The 23,792-nt window shown below is 59.9% G+C and overlaps 3 protein-coding genes across 6 annotated transcripts; 1 reads left to right on the top strand and 2 right to left on the bottom strand.

The window, feature by feature from the left end:
• The first annotated feature begins 130 nt into the window (after positions 1-130).
• Positions 131-12,954, top strand: MTCH2 (mitochondrial carrier 2). 2 transcript variants are annotated; one of them, XM_054026071.1, is made up of 13 exons: positions 131-270; positions 2,685-2,769; positions 3,609-3,715; positions 4,169-4,195; positions 4,573-4,629; positions 9,225-9,282; positions 9,597-9,648; positions 9,827-9,886; positions 10,266-10,359; positions 10,715-10,762; positions 11,309-11,376; positions 12,442-12,517; positions 12,760-12,954. In XM_054026071.1, exons 1-13 carry the CDS (start codon positions 184-186, stop codon positions 12,844-12,846), a joined length of 906 nt encoding a protein of 301 aa, XP_053882046.1. In that variant the 5' UTR covers positions 131-183; the 3' UTR covers positions 12,847-12,954. The 2 variants fall into 2 exon arrangements, with proteins under 2 accessions (XP_053882046.1, XP_053882044.1); XM_054026069.1 differs by having other exon boundaries at positions 140-248.
• Positions 664-2,677, bottom strand: LOC128836059 (phospholipase A2, minor isoenzyme-like). The gene has a single exon (XM_054026075.1). It carries the CDS (start codon positions 1,690-1,692, stop codon positions 1,081-1,083), a length of 612 nt encoding a protein of 203 aa, XP_053882050.1. The 5' UTR covers positions 1,693-2,677; the 3' UTR covers positions 664-1,080.
• A 486-nt stretch (positions 12,955-13,440) lies between the features above and the next one.
• LOC128836058 (glycine N-acyltransferase-like protein 3) lies at positions 13,441-23,110 on the bottom strand. 3 transcript variants are annotated; one of them, XM_054026072.1, is made up of 6 exons: positions 23,002-23,110; positions 22,541-22,724; positions 17,686-17,793; positions 17,194-17,320; positions 16,751-16,871; positions 13,441-15,295 (listed from the first exon to the last, which is right to left on the bottom strand). In XM_054026072.1, exons 2-6 carry the CDS (start codon positions 22,670-22,672, stop codon positions 14,806-14,808), a joined length of 978 nt encoding a protein of 325 aa, XP_053882047.1. In that variant the 5' UTR covers positions 22,673-22,724; positions 23,002-23,110; the 3' UTR covers positions 13,441-14,805. The 3 variants fall into 3 exon arrangements, with proteins under 3 accessions (XP_053882047.1, XP_053882049.1, XP_053882048.1); XM_054026074.1 differs by having other exon boundaries at positions 22,595-22,724; XM_054026073.1 differs by lacking the exons at positions 22,541-22,724; positions 23,002-23,110 and adding an exon at positions 20,157-20,388.
• Between the last annotated feature and the right edge of the window lie 682 nt (positions 23,111-23,792).

Here is a 23,792-nt window from a genome sequence, read left to right as displayed (position 1 = left end):
ATCCGAGGGGCCCGCCCCGCCTCCGAACGCCCCAATTGGACCATTTAAGGAAGCAGGAAATGACGATTGCTGATGGGGTGGGGGGACCGGAAGTGGCAGGAAAGGTACCCGGAAGTTCCCGGGGGTGCCGGTCACGTGGGGACGGCGCGGTGACGTACCCGGCCCGGCTCGGCTCGGCTCAGCATGGCGGACGCGGCCTCGCAGGTGCTGCTGGGCTCCGGCCTCACCGCGCTCTCGCAGCCGCTCATGTACGTCAAGGTGCTGGTGCAGGTGAGAGCGGGCCGGGACCCCGCGTGACCCCGCCCCCGGACTGACCCCGTGACCCTACCCCCCCCGCGCGCGCAGCCCCCCCCCCGGACTGACCCCGTGACCCTGCCCCCCCCCCGCGCGCAGCCCCCCCCGGACTGACCCCGTGACCCTACCCCCCCCCGCGCGCGCAGCCCCCCCCCCCGGACTGACCCCGTGACCCTGCCCCCCCCCCCCCCCTCGCGCTCCGAGCTTCCCGGGGCCGGTCCCCGCCGGTCTCTGCTCTGCGGCTCCCCCGGCCGGTGCCCCAGCCCCGGGGCTGGCCACAGAGCGGCGCTGCGCCCCCCCCCCATCTCGCGGGGCGGCGACGCCTCAGCCCAGCTCGGGGGGTTCAAAGTCCAAGCCGGCAGGCGGCGGGGAGCGACGGTGGCTCTCCGGTGCCCTCTCCTAGCCCAGGGAGTCACCCCCGTTCTCTGCTCTCCCAGCCCCCCCGGGTGTCTGTGCAGCGCCTAGCACGGCCTGGGGGCTTGGGCTGCTACAGAAATTAGGCGGACCCAGGACTTAGCTCCTCTCAGCTGCCTCCCATCCAGAGCCTTGATAATACTAGAACTACCGATCCCAGGCAGAGTCCGTAAGTGCCCCCCATGCACCTTGCCCCTCCCCCCTTTGAAGCCACTCCGACTCTATCCTGCCTCCCTCCCCCATGTACCCCGGTTTGCTCAGACCACAGAGAGAGCACCCAGCAGTTGTTGAAACAATTTACTCCTAGAGAGGCACAGAAATCCAGGGGACTAGGACAGCTCAGCAAATCCCCATGAAGCAGAATCCACTCAGTCACAGGGCGGGGTTTCCGTCCCTGGCTCCCAACGCAGAGCCCTTGCTCGGAGAGCCAGCGCCAGGAGGAGGCAGGGAAGGCGTCTTTCTCCAGTGCAGGATTTCGGCCTTGTTGGGGAAGGTGGCCGGGCAGGAGCCCTTGGGACCAGCACAGAGCTCTCTCCTGTTGTAGAAGAAATGCCTCTTCCTGGGTTTTGCGGCCGTCAGACACTCTGCAAACTCTCTGTCGCACTCACAGGCCATCCTGCCGCAGACGCTCTGAGAGCGGCACTCTGTCCCCGATTGGCTACACGCAAACTCATAGGGCTGCCACTTCACTCTCCCCCGGCACTCTAAGGAGACCCTGGCGTGGCGGTAGCAGCAGTCATGGAGGAAGCAACACTGGTCCACTGCGTCTAGGGGTGTCCCGGAGCCCCCGGTTCCACAGTAGCACCCGTACAGGTTGAGAGCGAACAGCGGGGTCCGCAGTCTCTGCCGGTAACACCACAGAGTGAGACCCAGCTCCAGAAGGCTGCGTCTCCCTCGCCTGCTGCATTGAGCCTCCTGGGCAGACTGTGACAACAAGGTCACCAGCACCAGCCACATAGCGAATTTCATTGGGTCCATGGGCATCTGCCTTGGGGGAGCCTGACCGGTCTGACACCCAGAGTGGCTGGCTCTCTTTCTGCTGCTCTTTCCTCCAGTCCTGTGCACCGTAGAACTGCCCAGCTCCCTTCTGCTTCACCTGGTGTCGCTGGCTGGCTGTCAGGTCTCAGCCCAGTGTAGGAGCCCGCTTGTGCCGTCATTGGCTGGAAAGAGGCGAAGTTCCAGCGGCAGGAGAGCATTTAACCCTTGAGTCTCCAGGGCGGTCCCCTGTACTCCCAGACAGTGGCATGATGGAGGCGTCTTACTCTAGATCTGCAGGGCGTGCAAGTGTCAATGGAGAAACCCCTTGAAATCGTTGTAAAGCAAAACCCATTTGTAATCGGAAGGAGCAGCTGGGAATGACCCACGCTTGTCAGGGTCATGCACCAGCTCTGGCTCTGTCTGGCAGGTGCCCCACGCGCAGCAGCTTTGTATCTAATCCGGTGTCTGGAGTGTTTGGATACCGAGGATAAGTGAGAGCTCCAGATGTGAGCAGGGCTCTTGACAGATACCGGGTCCCTGGCCGGAGGGACTTGCCACCTACTCTGGGAATTTGGAATGAACGAGGGTGATATGCTGTGCGCTGGAGGAAGCGGGCCAGGGAGGGGGATGTTGGGGAAGGGTATTGTCCAGAGATAGGAGATGATTTAATTCAGGCTTGGTCCTTAATTTTCTTTGGGGGGAAAAGAATTGAATGTATTTGTGACTCTCCTGTGCCGTTCTAAAGGGCAGCCACCGGGGTTTGCGGTCTCCCCGTGTCTCGCTGACAAGGGGTTAACCCCTGGGCTGAGTTGAATCCCTCCCACTGGCAGACTGTGGAGGCATTTGGGTCCACCACTAAATATAGCGTCTTTGGCTTCTGAGCCCTTCAATTAGCAGCAGGGCATTGACGGTCCCGGGCCGGAAGAGGCACCAGAAAATCACCAGGCTTTGTTACGGCCAATGGGCAGACTGCTGCAGACTGTCTGTTTGTTTTGAAGGTGGGATATGAGCCGCTTCCTCCGACCCTGGGCAGGAATATGTTTGGGCGACAGGTTTACCAGCTGCCGGGGCTCTTTGCGTACGGTGAGTCCCTGTCTGTGGCATGCACGTGGATTTGGGGATAGGAAAGAAAGCCCCAAAGGGTGGGGGTTGTAGTTACTGGTGTGAAGATGGGGAAGCCCTCTGTGCCTGGGGGGGGTGAGGCCAGACCTCTCCGCTGTCTGGATTTCCTGGGGGGATCCCACCCTTGGGCTGTGCCATCAAAGCTGGTGTGTTCTGAGAGAAGGAGAGTGACTTCACCTCCAGATACCCAGTCACCCTGGAGAGAGTGCACTGAGCTGGGGACCAGAGGACCAGGAGTTCAAATCTCACTTCTACTCACTGCTGTCTGTATTTCCATGCACTTCACAGCCCTTATCACTGACCATGATCTCGTAGCCCATCCCTAGCAGGCGGACAAGCATTCGCCCTCTCTCGAACAAAGGCATTGATCACAAAGCTGCACAAAGTCATTTCATGAAGAGCTGGGACTAGAGCTCTGGTCTCTAACATTGCAGACCCACTGCCTATCAGAATGAATGTGCCAAACATATGTGCCTTGGTTAGCCTATCGCAAAGTCATACGCTGCCCCGCCCCACCCAGGGTTCCTGATCTCCAGGGTTCTGCTGTGCGCCCTGCTGGCAAAGCATGTGTCAAGTTCCCTTTGTGGCTGGCCCACAAAGGATTTGACCATGACTCTTGTAGCCCCAGTGCTGGAAGCTTGCCTCTCTGATGGCTCACGGGGAGGGGAAAGGCCTGGCAGTTACACGTGAAGGAACAACTCCTGTTTCTTTAATCGCACAGCAAGGAAACGTCCTTTAAAATAGGCTTTATAGGCTGGGGCAGTGGGGTAAGTGCCCCTCATGCTTGTGTTGTTTCGCAGCTAAGCACATTATGAAGATAGATGGAAGAGCCGGACTCTTCAAAGGTTTGACTCCCAGACTCTGCTCGGGCGCCATCGGCACCATCGTGCACAGCCAGGTGTTACAGGTACGCCGGGCGGGGCTGGAAGGTCATAACAAACCCCTCGTGAGCAGCTGCTGCCCCAGGCTGTCTGCATGGCCGCAGCTGGCCCACCCTGGAGGGGTTGGATAATTCCCAGGGGGCGGTTGTACTTGTTCAGGTCCCTTGTACTCTTGCTCCAAACATAGGCGACGTCCAGGGGCTGAGTTCTGGCCCAGCAGGGTGTCGGCTCCTCTCTCAGGGCTCGCTGTGATTTCTAGCGGGTCCCGGGGCAGTCTCCCCTGTGGGAGTGTTGGAGGCCGCTTGCTGTCAGTCCCCATAGCATTCTGTCCCATCCCGGCCTACCCAGGCAGCTGCAGCCTGCATGCGGGGGCAGTGAAGCCCTGGTGTTTGCATGCCCCTCCCTGGCTGCCTGGGCCCAACGAGACCTCCATACCCCAGTGGCCTTTGCTGTGCTAACCCTGTCCCCTTGTTCCCTAGCGGTACCAGGAAGCTGACCAGGAGGAGGTATGTTGGAGCTGGTTTCTGGGTCTTTTCCCTTGTAGGCACCTCTCCAAGGTCTGCCCTGCCCTGGGGAGAGGGGAGATGGTAGGAACGTGCCCTGTCAGGAGCACAAGGGGTTGGGAGATGTCCACCCATGCAAAGCCTGGTGTGTTCGGGGGGGAGGGGGGGCGTGGCCTGGGCATATGGACCCAGCGGGCTGCAGGGTGGGCCTGGCCTGGCTAGCGTTTAGGTGCTACTGCACTGGGAATATCGAATAACAAAGGGGACCAAGGCAAGTCCTTCTGATCTCCATGCTGCCCCTGTGGGAGGGGGCAGTGTCATTCGGGGAGTGGGTAGGGGGGAGCTCTCCTACTTGAACCTCTCTCACTCCCTCTGCCCAGGAGCCTGGGGCCAGCCTCAAGGAGCCCGTGTCCTCGCTGGAGCAGGTCATCAAGGAGGTGAGTGAAGGCCCACGCCCAAGGGAACTTAGCGGCCAGGGCAGCGTGTGGGGCTTGCATGGAGCTGGATCCCTCTGGGGTGAAGTGTGTGTCATGCTGTCTAGAGGGCTCACACCCACGAGTGCCTACCTCAAGGCAGACTGTCCGAAATGGGGCAGCCCCCCCCAGGCTGGGAATGTGTGCTAGAATTAGATTTCATCAAATGTGAGTTCCTGGATCCCTGTTAATGTCTGACCATGGAGTCACAGACAGTCCCCTTAGACTCTCCAGCCTGTCTTGCCATGCAGACAAACTGGACTTAGTGATACGTGGTCATTTACTCCAAAAAACACACCACATTCAGGTTGCTTCCAGTCCCAAGGGACCAGTCACTTAGCCAAGATCACTTGGCACCCTGGGTCTTACACCAAAGACAGGTGTAGCCAGTCCTGTAATAATCTATCTAAAGGTTTATTAACTAGGAAACAGGAATGAGAGTTTTGTACAGGTTAAAGCAAGCAAACATGCACACCAATGAGTTACCGTCTGAATCCCAAGAATGACAGAGTTGTAGTGAGCAACAATTCAAAGTGTCTTTCCGGGCAGACCCTGGGGATCTCTGGCTTCAGTTTAGACTCCCTGGCCCTTCAGAGTTAAAACAGCTAAAAAAGGGGGGCATTTTCCTGTGGCTTTGTCTTATTTCCTTCATTCAGCTCCCAAGCCCACAGGACTAGCTTCCTTGCACCTAGCGTTTCCCAGGTGCGATAGGGCTATTAACCAATCCTATGTATGGCGATGCTCCTTGATGGCCCATCTGATTTTGCTAGTCCTTGTGGTTGGACGGGGGACAATTCCTGGGCCTGAGTTCACAAGTTCAGGGCAAACGTTTTCAGAATTCTAAAGCAAAATGTACCTATTTCCTTGCGGCCTGGAATACAGACACTACAAGTAGATTAATGCAGGCAGCAACGGACAAGTGTTCCATAGAGTCTAAACACTACATTTTGGAATTTGGGAGGCGCATGGGCTGTATACCAGGGATAAGGGAGAGGCAAGACAGAATTGGGGTGGGGTGGGGTGTCAAATCAGTATCTTAAATGTCTGTATATTAATGCAGGAAGTATGGGGAATAATCAGGAAGAACTCTAAATGCTAGTAAATAAAGACAACTATGACATAGTTGGCATCACAGAGACTTGGTGGGATAATATGCATGACTGGAATATTGGTATAGAAGGATACAGATTGCTCAGGAAGTACAGGCAGGGGAAAAAGGGAGGAGGTGTTGCCTTGTGTATTAAAAATGTCCACACTTGGACTGAGGTGGAGATGGAAATAGGAGACAGACTTGTTGAAAGTCTCTGGGTAAGGATGAAGGGTAAAAAACAAGGGTTGTCATGGTAGAGGTCTACTCCAGACCCACCTAATGAGGAAGAAGAGGTGGATGAGGCTTTTTTTAAACTAACAAAATCATCCAAAGCACAGGACTTGGTGACGATGGGGGGACTTCGACTACTCAGACATCTGTTGGGAAAATGAGACATTATACAACAAGTTCTTGGAATGTACTGGAGACAATTTTTTATTTCAGAAGATGGAGAACGCTATTAGGGTGATTTAGATTTGATTTTGACAATAAGGGAGAAACTGGTTGAGAATTTGAAAGTGGAAGGCAGCTTGGGTGAAAGTGATCATGAAATGATAGATCATGATTCTAAGAAATGGTAGGAGGGAGAACAGCAAAATAAAGACAATGGATTTCAAGAAGGCAGTCTTACCTACCAACTCCCTGAGTTTGCAGGTAAGATCCCATGGGAAGCAAGTGCAAGGAGAAAAACAATTGAAGACAGTTGGCAGTTTTTCAAAGAGATATTATTAAGGGCACAAGAGCAAACTATCCCCCTGCATAGGAAAGATAGGAAGTATGGCAAGAGACCACACTGGCTTAACCAGGAGATCTTCAATAATCTGAAACTCAAAAAAAGAGTCCTACAAAAAGTGGAAACCAGGTCAGATTACAAAGGATGAAAATAAACAAATAACACAAGTATGCAGGGGCAAAATTAGAAAGGCCAAGGCACAAAGCGAGATCAAGTGCTAGTTATAGACACAAAGTGTAACAAGAAAACATTCTACAAATACATTAGAACCAAGAGGAAGACCAAGGAGAGAGTAGGCCCGTTACTCAATGAAGGGAGAAAAACAATAACAGAAAATGTGGAAATGGCAGAGGTGCTTAATGACTTCTTTGTTTCGGGTTTCACCAAGAAGGTTGGTGGTGATTGGACGTCTAACAAAGTGAATGCCAGTAAAAATGAAGTAGGATCAGAAGCTAAAATAGGGAAAGAACAAGTTAAAAATTACTTAGACAAGTTAGATGTCTTCAAGTCACCAGGGCCTGATGAAATGCATCCTAGAATACTCAAGGAGCTGACTGAGGAGATATCTGAGCCATTAGCGATTATCTTTGAAAAGTCATGGAAGACTGGAAAAGGGCAAATATAGAGCCAATCTATAAAAAGAGAATAAGGACAACCCAGGGAATTCCAGACCAGTCAGCTTAACTTCTGTATCTGGAAAGATAATGGCGCAAATAATTAAGCAACCAATTTGCAAACATTTAGACGAAAATAAGGTGATAAGTAACAGCATTGATTTGTCAAGAACAAATTGTGTCAAACCAACCTGATAGCTTTCTTTGATAGGGTAACAAGCCTCGTGGATGGGGGGAAGCAGTAGACGTGGTATATCTTGACTTTAGTAAAGCTTTTGATACTGTCTCTCATGACCTTCTCATAAACAAACTAGGGAAATGCAACCTAGATGGAGCTACTTGCTATAAGATGGGTGCATAACTGGTTGGAAAACTGTTCCCAGAGAGTAGTTATCAGTGGTTCACAGTCATGCTGGAAGGGCATAACAAGTGGGGTCCCACAGGGATCAATTCTGGGTCCGGTTCTGTTCAGTATCTTCAATGATTTAGATAATGGTATAGAGAATACACTTATAAAGTTTGCTGACGATACCAAGCTGGGAGGGGTTGCAAGTGCTTTGGAGGATAGGATTATAATTCAAAATGATCTGGACAAATGGAGAAATGGTCTGAAATAAATAGGATGAAATTCAATAAGGACAAATGCAAAGTACTCCACTTAGGAAGGAACAATCAGTTGCACGCATACAAAATGGGAAATGACTGCTTAGGAAGGAGTACTGCGGAAAGGGATCTGGGGGTCAGAGTGGATCACAAGCTAAATATGAGTCAACAGTGTAACACTGTTGCAAAAAAAGCAAACATCATTCTGGGATGTATTAACAGGAGTGTCGTAAGCAAGACACGAGAAGTAATTCTTCCGCTCTATTCCGCGCTGATTAAGCCTCAACTGGAGTATTGTGTCTTGTTTTGGGCGCCACATTTCAGGAAAGATGTGGACAAATTGGAGAAAGTCCAGAGAAGAGCAACAAAAATGATTAAAGATCTAGAAAAACATGACTTATGGGGGAAGATTGAAAAAAATGGGTTTGTTTAGCCTGGAAAAGAGAAGACTGAGGGGGGACATAACAGTTTTCAAGTACATAAAAAGTTGTTACGAGGAGGGAGAAAATTGTTCTTAACCGCTGAGGCCAGGACAAGAAGCAATGGGCTTAAATTGCACCCAGGAAGGCTTAGGTTGGACATTAGGAAAAGCTTCCTAACTGGTTAAGCACTGGAATAAATTGCCTAGTGAGGTTGTGGAATCTCCATCATTGGAGATTTTTAAGAGCAGGTTAGACAAACCTGTCGGGGATGTTCTAGATAATACTTAGTCCTGCCATGAGTGCTGGGGCCTGGACTAGAGGACTTCTCGAGGTCCCTTCCAGTCCTAAGCTTCTACATAAGCCTTCTTATAAGGCTAATCCCCATCTTGAGCACAACTACCAGACAGGTGACCTGGTCTGGGTTCCGGCTACGAGGTTGTCAGTTCTTAGCCAACACCTGCAGCCTGGGCAAGAGCTGGCGTCTGGCCTGCCAGGGTCACAGTGTGCCTCCCCATGTCCCCCTGCTAGAGCCCTCCCTTCTCCTCTCGGCCCAGCGAGTCATCTCCAAACGCTGCCCCCCTTAGCAGGGTCCTGGCTGCCACCTGCTCCCTGGGGTGCCCATTGCTCTATACCTCTCTCCACCCCCGCACTATGGCATCACTCCTCTTCCCTCCTTTCCTGCAGCCTCTTGGCGCATGCCCCTGCCCCCCACGCCACATGTCGTCAGCAGGGCACTGCATGGCAGCCTGGTGTCCTCCAGGCACTGCCTCCTGCTGCACTCCAGGCACATGTGGCCGTGTGGCGCGGAGGCCTGGGCTGCTCCTAGTGCCGGGCATCCAGCCGCCGATGGGCCAAGCCGCAGGGCTGTGCTGGCTTTGCCCATGTGCAGAGTGGCAAGGGCTGGCTCCTGGCACCTCCCATAGCATGCAGCCTGGGAGCGCTGAGACTCGGCTGCCCCCGAGCGGCCCCCCCCAGCATTTCCACCTGCCCCGCCTTCTGCCGCCACTCTCCTACCGCCCCCAGGCCCTCCCCCTCCCTGTTTGCTCTCAGCCGCACACGTGCCCTGGCTGAGACCTAATGGCCCGTGTCTGTTCCAGACCTCCCGAGAGATGGTTGCTCGTTCTGCCGCGACACTCGTCACCCATCCCTTCCACGGTAGGTGTCCGGCGCGGTGGGGTGGGGCTCACACCCAGCCCTGCTCCATGGGATCCACCCACAGAGACCAGTGCTGAGGTAATGTGATGGGTACAATTCAAGGCCCAGCCATTCCTCAGCAGAGCTCTGCCCGTTGCCAGGAGGCGCCTGGCTGAATCGTCCTGTTAACCTTGGCTGCTGGGGGCCTGTGAGCCCGTGCTGATGCCCTGAGTTCAGAGGGCAAAGGCTCCGTGTCTGACCCCATAGGACTGGGGTCGCGGGGGTGCAGCCTGGCTCCCCTACGCTGACCCTGTTGTGTCTTGCTCTACCCACAGTGATCACGCTGAGATGCATGGTGCAGTTCATTGGCAGGGAGACCAAGTACAGGTAAGGGCACGGTGAGAGGGGCTGGGACCGGGTGTCCTGCAGGCGCTGCCAGGGCAGTGGGGAGCTGGTGTGGCGTGGGGGGAGTTGACACACGGGTGGCTGGCAGGGGGACATGCTAACCCGCAGTCCCTTCCCTTGGGAGCCACATGTGACAGCGTCTCTCTCCTCTCTCTTCCAGTGGCATCTTCAGCCCCTTTGTCACCATCTACCGGGAAGAGGGCATCCTGGGCTTCTTTGGGTGAGTCCTGTGGCCAGGAGGCAGTGGGAGCCCCTGGGAGGCGGGTGTGTGCACCTTGCGGGGGTGGGAATGGGGGTGGGCACCCCTGGGAGGTGGGGGTGGGAACGGGGGCAGGTGCCCTTGGGAGGTGGGCGTGTGCATCCTGTGGGGTTGGGAACGGGGGGAGGGCACCCCTGTGAGACAGGGATGGGTGCACTTGGGAGGCGGGCATGTACCCCCTGCGGGGGTGAAAACGGGGGGAGGACACCCCTGGGAGGCAGGGGTGGGAACGGGGGTGGGTGCCCTTGGGACACGGGGGCCTGTCCAGCATGTCAGGAGGCTCCTGCCAGCCTGGGCCCGGGGGCACCCTGTGTTCACTCACCTGCTGTGTTTCTTTCAGGGGGCTCGTTCCCCGGCTGCTGGGCGATGTGCTGTCGCTGTGGCTCTGTAACATGCTGGCCTACCTCATCAATACCTATGCACTGGAGAACGGGGTAGGCCCCTGCAGCATTGTGCTGGTGGCTGCCCAGGGTGTGGGGCCTGGAGGCAAACGGAGTTCAGGAGGTCTGGGGGGTGACCCGCTCAGCCCGGGAAGGTCCCATCTCTGCTGGGCCTGGCCTACGCTCCCCTTTGTGTGCTACTCTCCCAGCGCCTGGCCGGGGAGCCTGTCCTAGCAGCGTCCGTGACCCGAGTGGGGGCAGTTTGGGTTTCAGGCCCTGGCAGAGCCCAGAGTGCAGACGCGGTGCGGGGAATTGGGGCAGAGGCAGCCCCCTGTGTCGGGATGGAGGGGCTGGGCTGTGGCAGGGTGCGGGGTCTCCTTGTTCAATGCGTTTCTCTCTCTCTCTCTAGGTCTCCACCATGAGCGAGATGAAGAGCTACTCACAGGCTGTCACTGGAGTGCGTGTGTAACCCCGACTCTCCTCTCAGGGCTGGGGGCAGGGGTAGCCCCACAGAACTGCCCTGGGATGGGAGGGGCCAGTTTGAGGGAACCATGGGGTGGGAGGTTGGTGCCCTTACGTGAGTCTAAATCACTAGTTGGTGCTGCATGGTGGGTGAGCTCTCCACCCTCTCGTGCACCTTGGCCTGGCCCCGCCCCTGGGGCTCTGCCCAGCCGGCCCCCTCCCCTTGGGCATGTTGTGCCCGCTGCCCTACCCGTCCAGCCCGTATCTGTCCCGAGCAGGCACTGCTGCCTGGCTCAGACCATGTGCTCTCTGGAAGGGCAGGACAAAGACCTCCTTGCCCAGGAGAAAGTCGGTGAATGCCAGGGTCTCAGCACATGGAGAAGACTGCAGCAGTGCCCTGCTGTGCTGGGAGCTGCACAGATGGTCTCGGCCCCACTAAGACACCCTCCCTCTCCATTGTGCTCCTGCGGCTGGGGGGCTCCGGGTGGGCTGTGGAGCCAGCACCCCGCCCTACTAACTGTGGCCCATCTCGTGCCTGCAGTTCTTCGCCAGTATGCTGACGTACCCCTTTGTGCTCGTCTCCAACCTGATGGCCATTAACAACTGCGGGTGAGTGCCCCGCACGCTGTCCCGAGCCAGCTGCAGCCTCCCCCTGCGACGCAAGGGTGTCCGCCCCACCTCTGAGGAGCAGGGGACGCAGCAGCTCCTGTACAGGAGGCAGGGAGATGCAGCATCTCGCCCCCACATCCTATAGGGTTTGATCCGGGGTGGTGATGTTCCGGCCCTTCGGGGGCTGGGGAGAAACACTTCAGAGGGGGAGCGGAGCTGCCGTCATGGGCTGCTGATGTGGAATGTGAACAGCTGGCACCGACAGGCGAGAGCGCTCTGCACAGCCTGAGGTGGAGCTAGTCCTGGCTGTGCTCGCAGCTCGCCCCCTGCACCTCGCGCAGGCTCCTGTGGCTCCCCTCTTCCCCAGACGCTTGGCAGCCTCTTTCGCTCCCTGGCCCTGCAGCGCCTCCCCTCCCATGTCACACTTGGCAGGAGCGAAATCACAGATTGCAGCCTCCCAGAATAGACCCGGGCCTGTTCGGGTGTGACAGCCGGTCCCTGCCCGCCTGCAGTACTGCTGGGACTTGGTGGGGTGGGGGGGAGTTCTGCCCTCCTGAATCAGCCCTCCCCACCCCCTCGGGAGTATTGCCCGTGGCCATCTCACTAGGGAGCGTCAGCTCTGTGCCCAGGAGAAAGGCTGCTCCCCTGGTGCCCGTCTGCCCCGCTGTAGTGTTGTGGGCAGGGGCAGGAAGCTCTGGCCAGGGGGGAATGGACAGGGGGCAGCTGGGGATCCTGGGACCTGACTGAGCTGCCTGGCTCAGGGCCAGTTAAAGCCACGTAGCCCAGAAGGGCTCAGACAGGAAATGGCGCTGGGGAGGCCAGGGAGGTTCTGGGAACAGGCTGCGGTGGCCGGCAGGGGGTGACCCAGCTGCTGCCCCCCGGGCGACTGGCTGCTGCAGAGGCCGTGGTGGGAGCAGCTTGAGCTGTGTTTGCAGGCTCGGAGCAGGGCTGTGTCTGTGCCGGAGCACGGTGGGCTTGTGGCCTAGTCCCCATGCGAGGCGGGGCCCAGGGCACATGGGACATGGCTCACTGCTATTTCCTTCCCCCCCCCCCCCTCTCTTGCAGGCTGGCTGGTGGCCTCCCCCCCTACGCACCCAACTACTCCTCCTGGTTAGACTGCTGGAGCCAGCTGCTCAAGGAGGTACTTCCCGGCCTCGCCCCGGCCCCATAGCGCAGCAACGCCGTGTGTGGGGCAGCCGTGCCTGGCACTCATCTCAGGGTGGGGGTTATAAAAGGGCTGGGAAGCGCTGGCCCTGCTGTGTGGCTAGGAGGGCTGGAGGTGGGGAAGGGCCAGGCAGACTGGGGCCTGGGTGAGAGGCAGAGGGAAGCTGCCCAGGGCAGGGCAGGGCACCCTGACAGCCGTCTCCTCTCCTCTTCGTGCAGGGGAACATGAACCGAGGCAACAGCTTGTTTTTCCGGAAGGTGCCTGCGGGGAAGCTGTACGTGTGGGAGGAGAAGCGGTTCCGCTGAGGCCGGAGCTGGGCGAGGGGCCCGGGGCCAGGCCAGATGCACTGAATGATGGGAGAGTGGTGATTTCTATACAGTTTTTTAAATAATGATTCAATCTTGGGAAATGGAGACTGTGTGCAAGTCTGAGGGTCGAAGTCCTGAGGCAAGGCAGGGGCTGGCTGGGGGTGGGGGCCCAGCTCCCTGGCTGGTGGGGAGGGCGCTGGGCCCTGGTCGGACTGTGCCCTGGCTGGGGGCAGGGGCTGGCTCTACCCGGGTCTGCCTGCAGATGTGCCCGCCCGTCTCTGCTGTCGGTTCAGGCTGTGAAGGAGACACCCTACACTGTCCTGGTGCCCCCGGCTGGGACCCACAGCGCTGCTCCCTGTTGTGGCTCCCCAGGATCAGTGCTACGCCCCAGCTTTTAAACCACTCCTTGGAGGAACCCTGTGACGTGCCAGACTCTCTTCCTCCAGGGCCGAGCACACAGCTCCAGCCCCCCTGCTTCACCCCACGAGCTCTGCCCGGCACGTCCCACTGAGCCAGACCCCTGGAGAGACCTGGCTGCGCTGTGGGGACCAGTGTCCCCAGCCCCACTGATGTTTGCAGTGACATCCCAAAGCCTTTTCCACACAGCACACAGTTTATTGGGCCCCTGGAACCCGGCCTGGGAGGTCCCTGGGCAGCAGAGAGAAGTGAAGGTGAAGACACAGGCCAGGGCTCCACCCAGCCAAGTTGCTGAAGAGCCAAACATGGATCCCGTCTCCATCTCTTTCAGTCCTAGCCGGGAGCTCCTGAGTCCCACCGAACGCCAACTCCTCTTCTTTGTGGTGCCTCCGTTGCTCTGGGCTGGTTTTGATCCTGAACGCTCAGTTCCTGCCCCCAGCCATGTGACACTCCCCCTCCTGGCCCTGCTCTGCCCCAGGAGAGGCTTTTTAACTCTTTGGCACCCACTGGGCAGACATTACTAGTACAGTGGGAAACTGAGGCACACAGGCATCAAAACTATTACAGAAAATTCACTTTTTGTCCCACCCCCTGAGAGGAAGGGGATGGGTGTCCCTGGGGCCTGCAAGGAGCCGGAGTGCCCCACCCCCTCTCCACACGGCTACTGACCTACCAGCAAGGGGGAGGAGAACCTGCCATGTCTCCTGTGTGTGGGGTCCCCTCCCCCGAACCCAACGGCTCACTGGGTCTGCACCTGGGCCCAGTTACATGGGGAGGAGCAGCCTGTGCACTGGGGCTGGCAGGGGGCAGGTCAGTCCCAAGTCCCCTGCCCAGGGCAGAGGACGTTCATTCTGGGGGGAAGAGAGAAGAGCGGATGCTCCTCCCTGTGTTCGGGCCCAGCAGGGCTCTACGGTGGGGTCCTATGGCTGCTCTCCTCCCACGTGTAGTGCACCATCATCAACACAAGCCCTGGCCTGGCTTTCTAGCTGGCTGCTGGCCCTGGAGCAACCGTGCAAGGCCAGCACCTGCCCCCTATCACCACAGGGGAGGTAAGCGGTGGGCCACAGCTGGGACCTGTGGTCGGAATCCAAAGGAGCTTGCACCAAAGTTCTGGCAAGACCAGGCACAGGTCCTGGAAAGGGGACCCGCAACCACAGCCCCAGCCGAGCAACAAACTGCCTGGGGAAGGGAGTGGGAGAGCGCCCCCTACTGAGCCCTCACCCTGCTCCCTTTGGGGCCAGCACTGGCTGCCGGGGAGAGCGCCTCCTACTGAGACTCTGCCCTGCTCCAGGGGATAATGGAGCATGAGCTAGTCTCCTCCACCAGGCCCTGGCTTGCCAAGAGCTGACAGCTGAGCTCCCTGGTGGCTGGTCAATGTGTCCCCTTCTCGGGGGTGGAAGGTTCCTGGGCATGGCTGGGCTGTGTCCCTGTCTCATCCCCTCCCTGAGGGCTACGTGCTGGCAGACCATGGCTGTCCCCCAGAGCTGTGCGCAGGGCCCTAGGCCATGTCCCCTTCTCCTCCTCTCCCCTCCCCCCACGCTATGTGCTATGTGTGTGTGGCCATTCCCCAGAGCTGGGCGCAGGGTCCTGGGCCGAGTCCAGGGCACTGGCTGGCTGGGACTGGGTGAACCCAGGCCTCACCATCAGCTGGTAGAACACCCCAGGCAGGATGCGGAAGCCGAGGCGTTGCAGGGAGTGCAGCGAAGGCTCGTTGTGGGGCAGCACCCGGGTGTAAACAGGGAAGCCGCGGGCATGCAACTGTGCCGACAGCGTCCCCACCACAGGCCTCATGTGGTGCTGGCCGCGATGCTCCGGGAGGGTGTAACCGTGCGTCAGGGCAGCCAGTGGGTCGGTGAGGGACCAGGAGATGGGGGTCCCCTCAGGGCCCAGCAGGCAGGCATTGGGGAAGTGGCGGATCAGGAGGCACAGGTACCGCAGGCTCCATCTGTTCCCCCCAAAGTTCCAGGTGTCTCTGAGCAGCGTGGCGTGGGCGGGGGACACGGGGGCCAGCCTGAGCCCCTTGTCAGGCCTGCAAGACAGGGCAGGGGGAGAGAGACACAGGACAGGGTGGGGTGAGCACAGAGAGGATTGACCTGGCAAGGGGAGGGGGTCAGTGCGGGGGTCGGGGGGACTAGAACCAGCAGGGGAAGGGGTAAGTCTAGGGGAGGGAAACAGGGAGCGACCAAACATGGGAGGTGTGAGCATACGGGGATGTTGACCCAGCTTGGGGTGCGGGGTGCAGTGAGCCGGGGGCTGGGGGGGTCGATCTGGTACAAGGGACTGAGCCTGGGGAGCAGGAATTGAGCTGGTATGACATGGCCTAGGAGAGGAGCAGGCTCCGGCAGCGCCATCCTCTTCCTGGTTGAGATGCTGAGATGGGCTGGACTGAAAATTACGGGGGGGGGGGGGGGGGGGCTGGTTGCCAAACTGGGGTGTGGGGCGCATGGAATGTATCCCGTGGGGGAGGCGTGAGCCAATCAGCTCGGAAGGCAGCGCCGCCGCCAGCAGCAGCCAAGACCGACGGGTGGCGTGGTATGGCATTGCCACCCTTACTGCTGCGTAACCTTTGCCCTTTGCACTGGGAGGGGAGGCTATGGCAAATTCTGGGGTGGCTATAGCCCCATAACGCTCCCCCCAGTGTCCCCCATGGAGGGGAGGGAGGCTGGAGGGGGACTGACCTTGCACAGGGAGAAGGGGGAGTCCTGGGGGGAGGGGATCAAGAGAGGCCCCAGGACATGGGGGAAGGAGGGGAGGGAGGCTGGAGTGGGACTGACCTAGCACAGGGAGAAGGGGGAGTCCTCGGGAGAGGGGATCAAGAGAGGCCCCAGGACATGGGGGAAGGGGATTGGACAAGGCCCCGGCTAATGGGGGGAGGGGATCGAAACACTCCCATGGCCTCAGCACAGGGGCTGTCTGACAAGGCCCAGTCCAGCCCTAGCAGAGTCATCGCTGCTAAGCTTGGCTAAGCTCAGCTCCCTGACATGAAAGCACCAGGGCTCAGTGGGCAGTGAACCCCCTGCCCGGAGACCTACCCGCTGACAGGAAAGGAGGGACCCCTCAGAGGGGACAGCTCTGGGGTCAAGGACCCCTGGCTGCCCGTCCCAGGATACTGAAGGGTTACAGGCTGCCCCTCCCCGTACTCTCCCCATTCTGGGGCCAAAGCGGTTCCTTGGCCCGGTTGGGTTGCCCCTGCCCCCCAGCAAAGCTCTAGGGCTGACTCTGAGCAGGATGGGCCCTGAGCAGGATGGGAAATCCTTGGCGGCATGTGCCCAAGGCCTGGGGCTGTGGTGATGCCCTCACTCTGCCAGCACCGTTCGCCTGGGGAACTCATTGCCACTAGATCTAGGGCGCAATGGAGGCCTCTGACCTAGCACCCCGGGGCCCTTCCCTTCCCCCAACCCCGCTCCCCCCTCCATCTAGCACTGGCTGGTTGTGTACATTGCCCCATTCTCTCACACACACCCCATATCTGGGGGGCACCTACTGGTACTGGGGCATGGCGGGCGGGTCTGGGTGCAGCAGCGGCCGGTACAGATACGTCTCCATCTCAAGCCCTCTGGTCCTGGCGATGTCCCTGATGGTCTCGTATACCCCGTCCTGCAGCCCTGCAGGGACAGCCGTGCGCTGTCAGCAGGGGCCCCTGAAAGGTGCCCATGGACATGGGGGCCCGGCCCGGTGGGGGAGAGCAGCAGGGAGGGGCCAAGGGCCACTGTGAGCCGGCATGACCCAACCGGGGTTCCCAAGCTTGGCTCATTCAGGATCCCGGGTCTGGATGGAGAAGGGGCCCAGGTGAGCTCCTCGGGGCTATAGGTGCATGCGTGGGAGGGGTCCAGGTGAGCTCCTCAGGGCTATTGGCCAATGCGGGGGGGGAACGGTCCTGCCCCCCATGTGACAGGTGCTGGACAGAGCGGGGCTGGAGGGGCTCACCCTGTATCTGGAAGGCCTGGCCCCAGTCCACGGCGCGGCTGTTCTCCAGCAGGGCCCGGCAGGTTCCCTCGTCCCGGTAGAAGGCCGTGTACAAGTTGGTGAAATAATCACTTGGGTCCCGCACCACCTGCAGGGGGGACACTGTCTGAGGGTGAGCGCAGCCTCTGCCCCCACCCCATGACCCTCAGCAACGGCATCAGGGGAGTGGGGCACAGGGAGCCCCAAGTAAGAGACTGAGGAGGGGGGAAGGGGCCCCGTGAACGGAGCCAGGGGGCTTAGGGCAGAATGGGACGGGGCATCTGGGCAGCAGGAGGGGGAGTCAGGCTGTGGGGAGGTGGTGCAGACAGGAGGGGGAGGGGTAGAGATGACACCAAGCCGGGAAAGGGGCAAGGAAGTCGGGGAGGGGAGCGGGGCAATGATGGCATAAGGTCGGGGAGGGGAGCGATGGCGAAAGGAGCGGGGCAGATGGGAGGGGCCCAGCAAATGCCGCACTTCTCTGCGTGGCCGGGTGAGGACCATTTTGAACTCTGGCCATGAATCCACCAGCACCTCCTGGCCAGCCGGGTTCCCGCGGTTCACATGCATCACAGTGCCGTAGACCTGCCAAGACACAGGGGTCAGAGTCCGGGGATGTCCCGGATCCCCAGGATCGGTGCTGGGCCCCAGCTTTTACTCTGCCCCTTGGAGCAGCCCTCAAAGTGCCACCCCCCAGGGGCCCCACTCTTCCTGCAGGGCAGGCCACCGCCTCTGAGATGGAGCCTCTGGGCTCCAGCCCTCCTGCTCCACCCCGCGAGGTCTGCCCGGTGCCTCCCGCTGAGCCAGACCCCTGGAGAGACTTGGCCGCTCTTGTGGGGCTCCCACACCCCAGCTTGTGTTTGCAGTGACACCCGGCAGCATTGTCAAGCCAGGCTGGATTATGAGTCATGGAGCGGCCTTAGGTCAGCAGAGAGAACTGGGGGTAAAGCAGTGTCCATTGCGGTCAGCCAGGGCCCAGCCAAGCTGGAGTGAAAGACCCTTTCCAGGCTGTCTCTGTCTCCGTCTGACCTCCTTGGCCAGCTCCAGGTGAGAGCCTCCATCTTTGTCCAGCACCCCCACCTCCCAGTCCTGTGCTCTCGAGCTGGGGTCTCTGCTCAGCCTCCCGGCTGAGAGGTGGGGAAATCCAGGAGTCAGCAGCACTTGCCTTGTCTCTCTGGCCCCCTTGGGGATCTGGGTTGAGTCCAACAAGTTACTTAAGGAGCCTTTATTCCACCCTCACAGGGAGGTGACACACATCCCATGTCTCCTATCCTGCCCTGAGAGTAAAGTTAGTCCCCCCCTTACCCCTGCAACTGGATCGCCATGCAACACATGGGGGAAACTGAGGCACATATAGTGTTGTAAAAATATTACAGAAAAATCCTTGTTTATTTCATCTCTTCACTGGGCAGGGTCACTTTAACCAGTGACCGTCCTGGTGAAGTTTGAACCCCCAAATGCTATCCATAGAAGCCACAGCACCTTCCCCATCCCTGTCCTATCAGGCACGGTCAGCATGCTCACAGCTGGCTCGAATCAAACTCACCCTTTCCAATACCCAGCTCAGAGCAGTCTCACATCCACGCTTAGGGCAGGTCTGTTCGCTGACACTAGCAGGGGGCAGGGGGGAGTTTTCATGCAGCCTCAGCACCCTTTTGCCCCCCCACAAACCTTTGGGTTTGAAACTGGGATGGGATCCAGCCACTGCATTTCCCCACCCCCATCTGCCAGGGAGGGAGGAGGGTCGTGACCCCCAGTTCCTCCGTGTGTCGGCCATCTTGGCTGCACCCTGGGGTGTCCTGACCCCTAGGCTGGGGTAGGGAGTGACCCCATGAGCTTTGGGGGATCGGTGTGGGTGTGTCCCCCTGCGAGGCTGGCCTTAGCCCAGCCATGTCTCTGGGGCGCTGGTGTCCCAGGGTCTGGTGATGCAGGGGGCTCCCCGATGCTGGTTGTGTCCCAACCCCAGGGCTGTGTGTATGCCAGGAATCCATTTCCCCTCCTGGGGTTAACCTCTTGCCCTCACCCCAGGCCAGGAGCCCCCTTTTGGCGATTCCGGGTCTTAACCTTGGCCATGCCCTGCCCGTGTCTGCCCATGCTCAGCTGGGGGCTCAGCTCCCACCAGGTTCAGCTCTGACTCTGTTCCCCAGGGAGAGCAGGCTGGGAGCTGGCTCCCGTGGCCACAGCCTGAGGGAAGTTCTGCCGGAGCCCGTGTGACTCACATCTCCCGTATGGAGCTGGGACGTTTCCCCTGCCCCACTCAAATACAGGGGTCAACTTCCAGACAGACAGGTGTCCTGAGCTCAACGGCCTTTCCTTAGTGTTACGGGCAAGGGGGGAAAACCCTACTACCTGCCGGCCGAGCTATTCGCCTTTTCACTGACACCTCCAGTCTGAACCTCTGGCTCCTGGGGTTCAAACCCTTGGCTGGGGCAGGATCAGGGACTGGATTTTGTCTTAATGTAAGGGGGCTGTTGCCCCCTTACTAGCATTCAGTGGGGATGTTTTGGTTGCTAGCACCCAGCCAGGGCCGGCTCTAGCTTTTTTGCTGCCCCAAGCAGCAAAAAAAAGCGCCGCCCTCTGAGCCCCCCCGCCGAGCGCCCCCCCCAGCCGAGAGCCGCGCTGCCCCCCCACCGAGCGCCGCCGGACCCCCCCCGCGCCGCCCCCCGCCAAGCACCGCGCGCTGGAGGCAGACCCCCCCTGCGCCGAGTGCCGCCGGACCCCCCCGAGCGCCGAACCCCGCGCCGCCGGAGCCCGCCCCCGCCCCCTGCCAAGCGCCGCCGGAACCCCCTCCAGCGCCGCCCCCCCGCCGAGCACCGCGCCGCCGGAGCCCGCCCCGCCCCCCGCCGAGCGCCACCCGGAACCCCCCCCAGAGCGCCGCCCCCCTGCCGAGCGCCGGAGCGCCCCCCGCCTGCGGAATGCCGCGCTGCGCTCCCCCCGCCGCCCCTTACCTGGTGCCGCCCCAAGCATGTGCTTGGGTGCCTGGTGCCTGGAGCCGGCCCTGCTCCCAGCACTAAAAGGGGAGGGGTCGATGGGAAATCAGGAGCCTGAGACTGACGGTCCCCAGGAACCATGGGGATAGGCCAATGCGCCAGATCAGCCTGATTGACAGGGCGGGCAGCTAATCAGGGAGTCAGGAGGCCAGGGCGGTCCCATCTTCCGTATGTGAGCTGGAATTGCCTGAGTTAGGGTTACCATATTTAAAAAATAAAAAAAGAGGACACTCCACGGGCCCTGGCCCCGCCCCTTTCCCACCCCTGGCCCCGCCCCAACTCCGCCCATTCCCAGCCCCTTCCCCAAAGTCACCGCCCTAACTCCCAGCCACGTGAAAAGGGCTGCCCGAGCACTACCGGCTTCACGGTTTGCCGGGAAGCCCCCAGACCCTGCGCCCCCAGCCGGGGCTTCCCCAGCGCAGCTGGAGCCCGGGAGGGGAAGCGCCCAGCCGGGGGCGCAGGGTCTGGAGGCTGCCCGGCAAACCGTGAAGCCGGTAGCGCTTGGGCTTCGGGCAGCCCCTATGCCTCCGGACCCTGCGCCCCCGGCCGAGCACTTCCCCTCCCGGGCTCCAGCTGCTCTGATCCTCCCCTGACTCTTCGGCTCTGTTTAAGAGCCGAGCTGCCCGAGCGCTACCGGCTTCGGGCAGCCCCCGTGCCTCCGGACCCTGCGCCGCTGGAGCCCGGGCGGGGAAGTGCCTGGCCGGCGGCTCAGGGTCTGGAAGCACGGGGGCTGCCCGAAGCCCGAGCGCTCGGGCAGCTCGGCTTTAAACAGAGCCGAAGAGTCAGGGGAGGAGCACAGCAGCCGCGGGAGAGGAAGTGCCCGGCTGGCATTTTTCCTGGACATGTTCGGTTTTTGGCAATTCCCCCCGGACGGGGGTTTGATTACCAAAAAGCCGGACATGTCCGGGAAAAAACGGACGTATGGTAACCTTAGCCTGGGTCAGACAGAGAGGGGCCGAGCTAAGGAGAGAGCAGGGGCCCGAGCTAAGCTGCTGGGAGCAGAGCTGCAGCCACAGAGCCAGAGAGGCCAGACAAGCAGCCCAGGGAGCTGAAGGCAGAGCAGCAGCAGCAGCCGTGCTGAGGCCGAGTGGAGCTGGGGCTGGAGCTGGAGCTGAAGCTGGAGCCGGGGCTGGAGCAGTTGGGAGCTGGGTGCAGTGAGCAGCTGGGGAGAGTGAGGGGGACCCTGGGCAGTGGGCCCAGTGCAGGGAGACACCTCAGCCAAGAGGCTCTGCAGGCCAGACTTGGGGGGATCGTAACCCTGACAGGGTGGGGGCAACACTGGGAAGAAGGGTCCTGACACCTAGAGCCTGAGAGCGTGTGGCCACCGCCAGAGCAAGTGTCCAACCCGCAGCGTCTCTGCTAGGGTTACCATACGTCCAGATTTCCCCGGACATGTCTGGCTTTTTGGTACTCAAATCCACGTCCGGGGGGAATTGCCAAAAAGCCAGACATGTCCGGGGAAATAGGGAGGCAGCATAAGCCAGGGTCCTCCCGGCCCCAGCAGGACCCGCTGGGTCCGCAGCGCAGCCCAGCTGCCCGGCTACACTGTAGTGAGCTCGGGCGGAGGAAGTGGGGGCGCAGCCACAGAAGGCGGCGAAGGGGCCGCTGCTGCCCCCGGAGGCCGGGCGGACTGCGCGGCCCAGCCGAGCCCGCAGGACCAGGGGGAGGCTGGGCCCAGCCAGCGGCTCGGGCTTCCCTCGCGGGCAGGGACTCCCTGGCCACTGGGGGACCCTTCCTGCAGCCCTGTCACTCCAGGCTGCAGCGCGAGGCAGGAGTGCGGCGTGTGCCGGGGCTGCAGGGATCCGCGCTGCCCCGGTCGCCACTGAGCATCCGAAGCCCCGGCCAGGCAGAGGCTGCCGCGTGAGCGGGGGAGCAGGGCAGGCGGGGGGTGCAGAGGCTGCAGGGGCGGGGGGTGCAGAGGCTGCAGGGGCGGGGGGGGAGCAGGGAAGCACTTAGCCACCCCCAACCAAGATCAGAGCGGGAGGGAGGAGGGGGAATGTGGGGTGCTCAGAGGAGGAGGCAGAGTTGGGGCAGGGACTTTGGGGAAGGGGTTGGAATGGGGGCGGGGGCGGGGCCCCGTGGAGGGTCCTCTTTTTTAAATGTTTGAATATGGTAACCCTAGTCTCTGCAGCAGCCAGGGCCTGAGAAGGAACCTGGGACCTACAAGGAACAGACTGTGACCTGCCCCCTCACCTGGAGAAAGGGTCTGCCCCCAAACTGCTACCCCCTGACCAGGTGGAGGGGCCAGCCCTCCAGGTACTCCTGACCCAGGGGATTGCACCCCGGCCCAATATGTGCCCCATCACCCAGGTGTCTATGAGGGACTTTGCCCTGCTCTCTGCCCAGCCCGAGGGTGGGAGGGTTCGGCCCTGCGGGGGCGGGCGAGTCCTGGTCACCGGCAGCGTGTCAGGCAGGTCCCGCCGTAGCATCCCCTCCAGCAGCCGCAGCTTGGAGGAACAGCTCAGGATCAGCATCGCTGGCCGGGATGGGCCTTCACAGCTTCCAGCGGGACCCTGCGAGGGACACCTGCGGGGACAGGAGACCCATCAGTTCCCTGTGACTGTCTCCCAACCCCAGTGACAAGCTGCCAGTTCCCAGCCTGCCAAAATAGCAAACACTATCTGTAGAGCCCACCATAGCTCACCCGTCTGTGCGCAGCCCCCCGTGTGCTCACCAGAGACCCTACAATAACTCACCAGTCTGTGTGCAGCCCCTGTGCTCACCGGATACCCCACAATAAGAAGGCTGCTGTAAGGCCATGTGATGCCAGGGCTGTCCGTACAGGGCTTGGGCTCCCACTCACCTGGGGTGACTCCGTGCCAGGGGAAGGAGCGGTTCCTGGGTGTCTGTGGAGCTGCGAGGTCCCTGCCTGTCTCTCCTTCAGGGGCCGCTCCAGCCTCTTATCCCTGAGCGAATGAACCATTAACAGAATCTGCCAGTCCTGGAGCCCAGAGGCGGTGACATCCCTGCAGCCGCTTGGCACAGTTGATTGGGATTTTGCTCTGGGCAGAGGTGGAGGCAGGGCCAGCTCCAGCATTTCTGCCACCCCAAGCAAAAAAAAAAAAGCCGCGATCGGCGGCACAGTTCAGCAGCAGGTCCTTCGCTCCTAGAAGGAGTGAGGGACCTGCCACCCCCGAATTGCTGCAGGTGCCGCCCCTCTCCCTTGGCCGCCCCAAGCACCTGCTTGTTAAGCTGGTGCCTGGAGCCGGCCCTGATTAGAAGTAGGAACAATTCTGTAGAAAATCCACATCTAGGTATGCAACAAATGAAGTCACAGAAGAGTGAAGTCTGCACTTCAATGTTTGCAGGATGGGGATTACCTACACAAAGAGAATTGTTAATAAGTTTTCAATTACAAAGTGTGTGGGGAGGAGGAATCACATGTTACTGGAAATCCAAAACAGTACAGGATGTTATAGGAATGTGCAGCTGTTTTAGGGATATGGATTCCTGGGGAGATGTAACTGCAAAAGTACCAACCTAGTGCACCCTAAAGGCTCAGAAAGAAAAATGCAAATTAAAAGACCCCAGAATGAATTTGTTTAAATCTCATGTCTTTTGGGTGTATAACTGGTTATTTTTGAATGCTTGTGG

Source organism: Malaclemys terrapin, chromosome 4, assembly GCF_027887155.1.
Source record: "Malaclemys terrapin pileata isolate rMalTer1 chromosome 4, rMalTer1.hap1, whole genome shotgun sequence".
Lineage (NCBI taxonomy): Eukaryota > Metazoa > Chordata > Testudines > Emydidae > Malaclemys > Malaclemys terrapin.
This window is presented reverse-complemented; position numbering and strand designations above follow the sequence as displayed.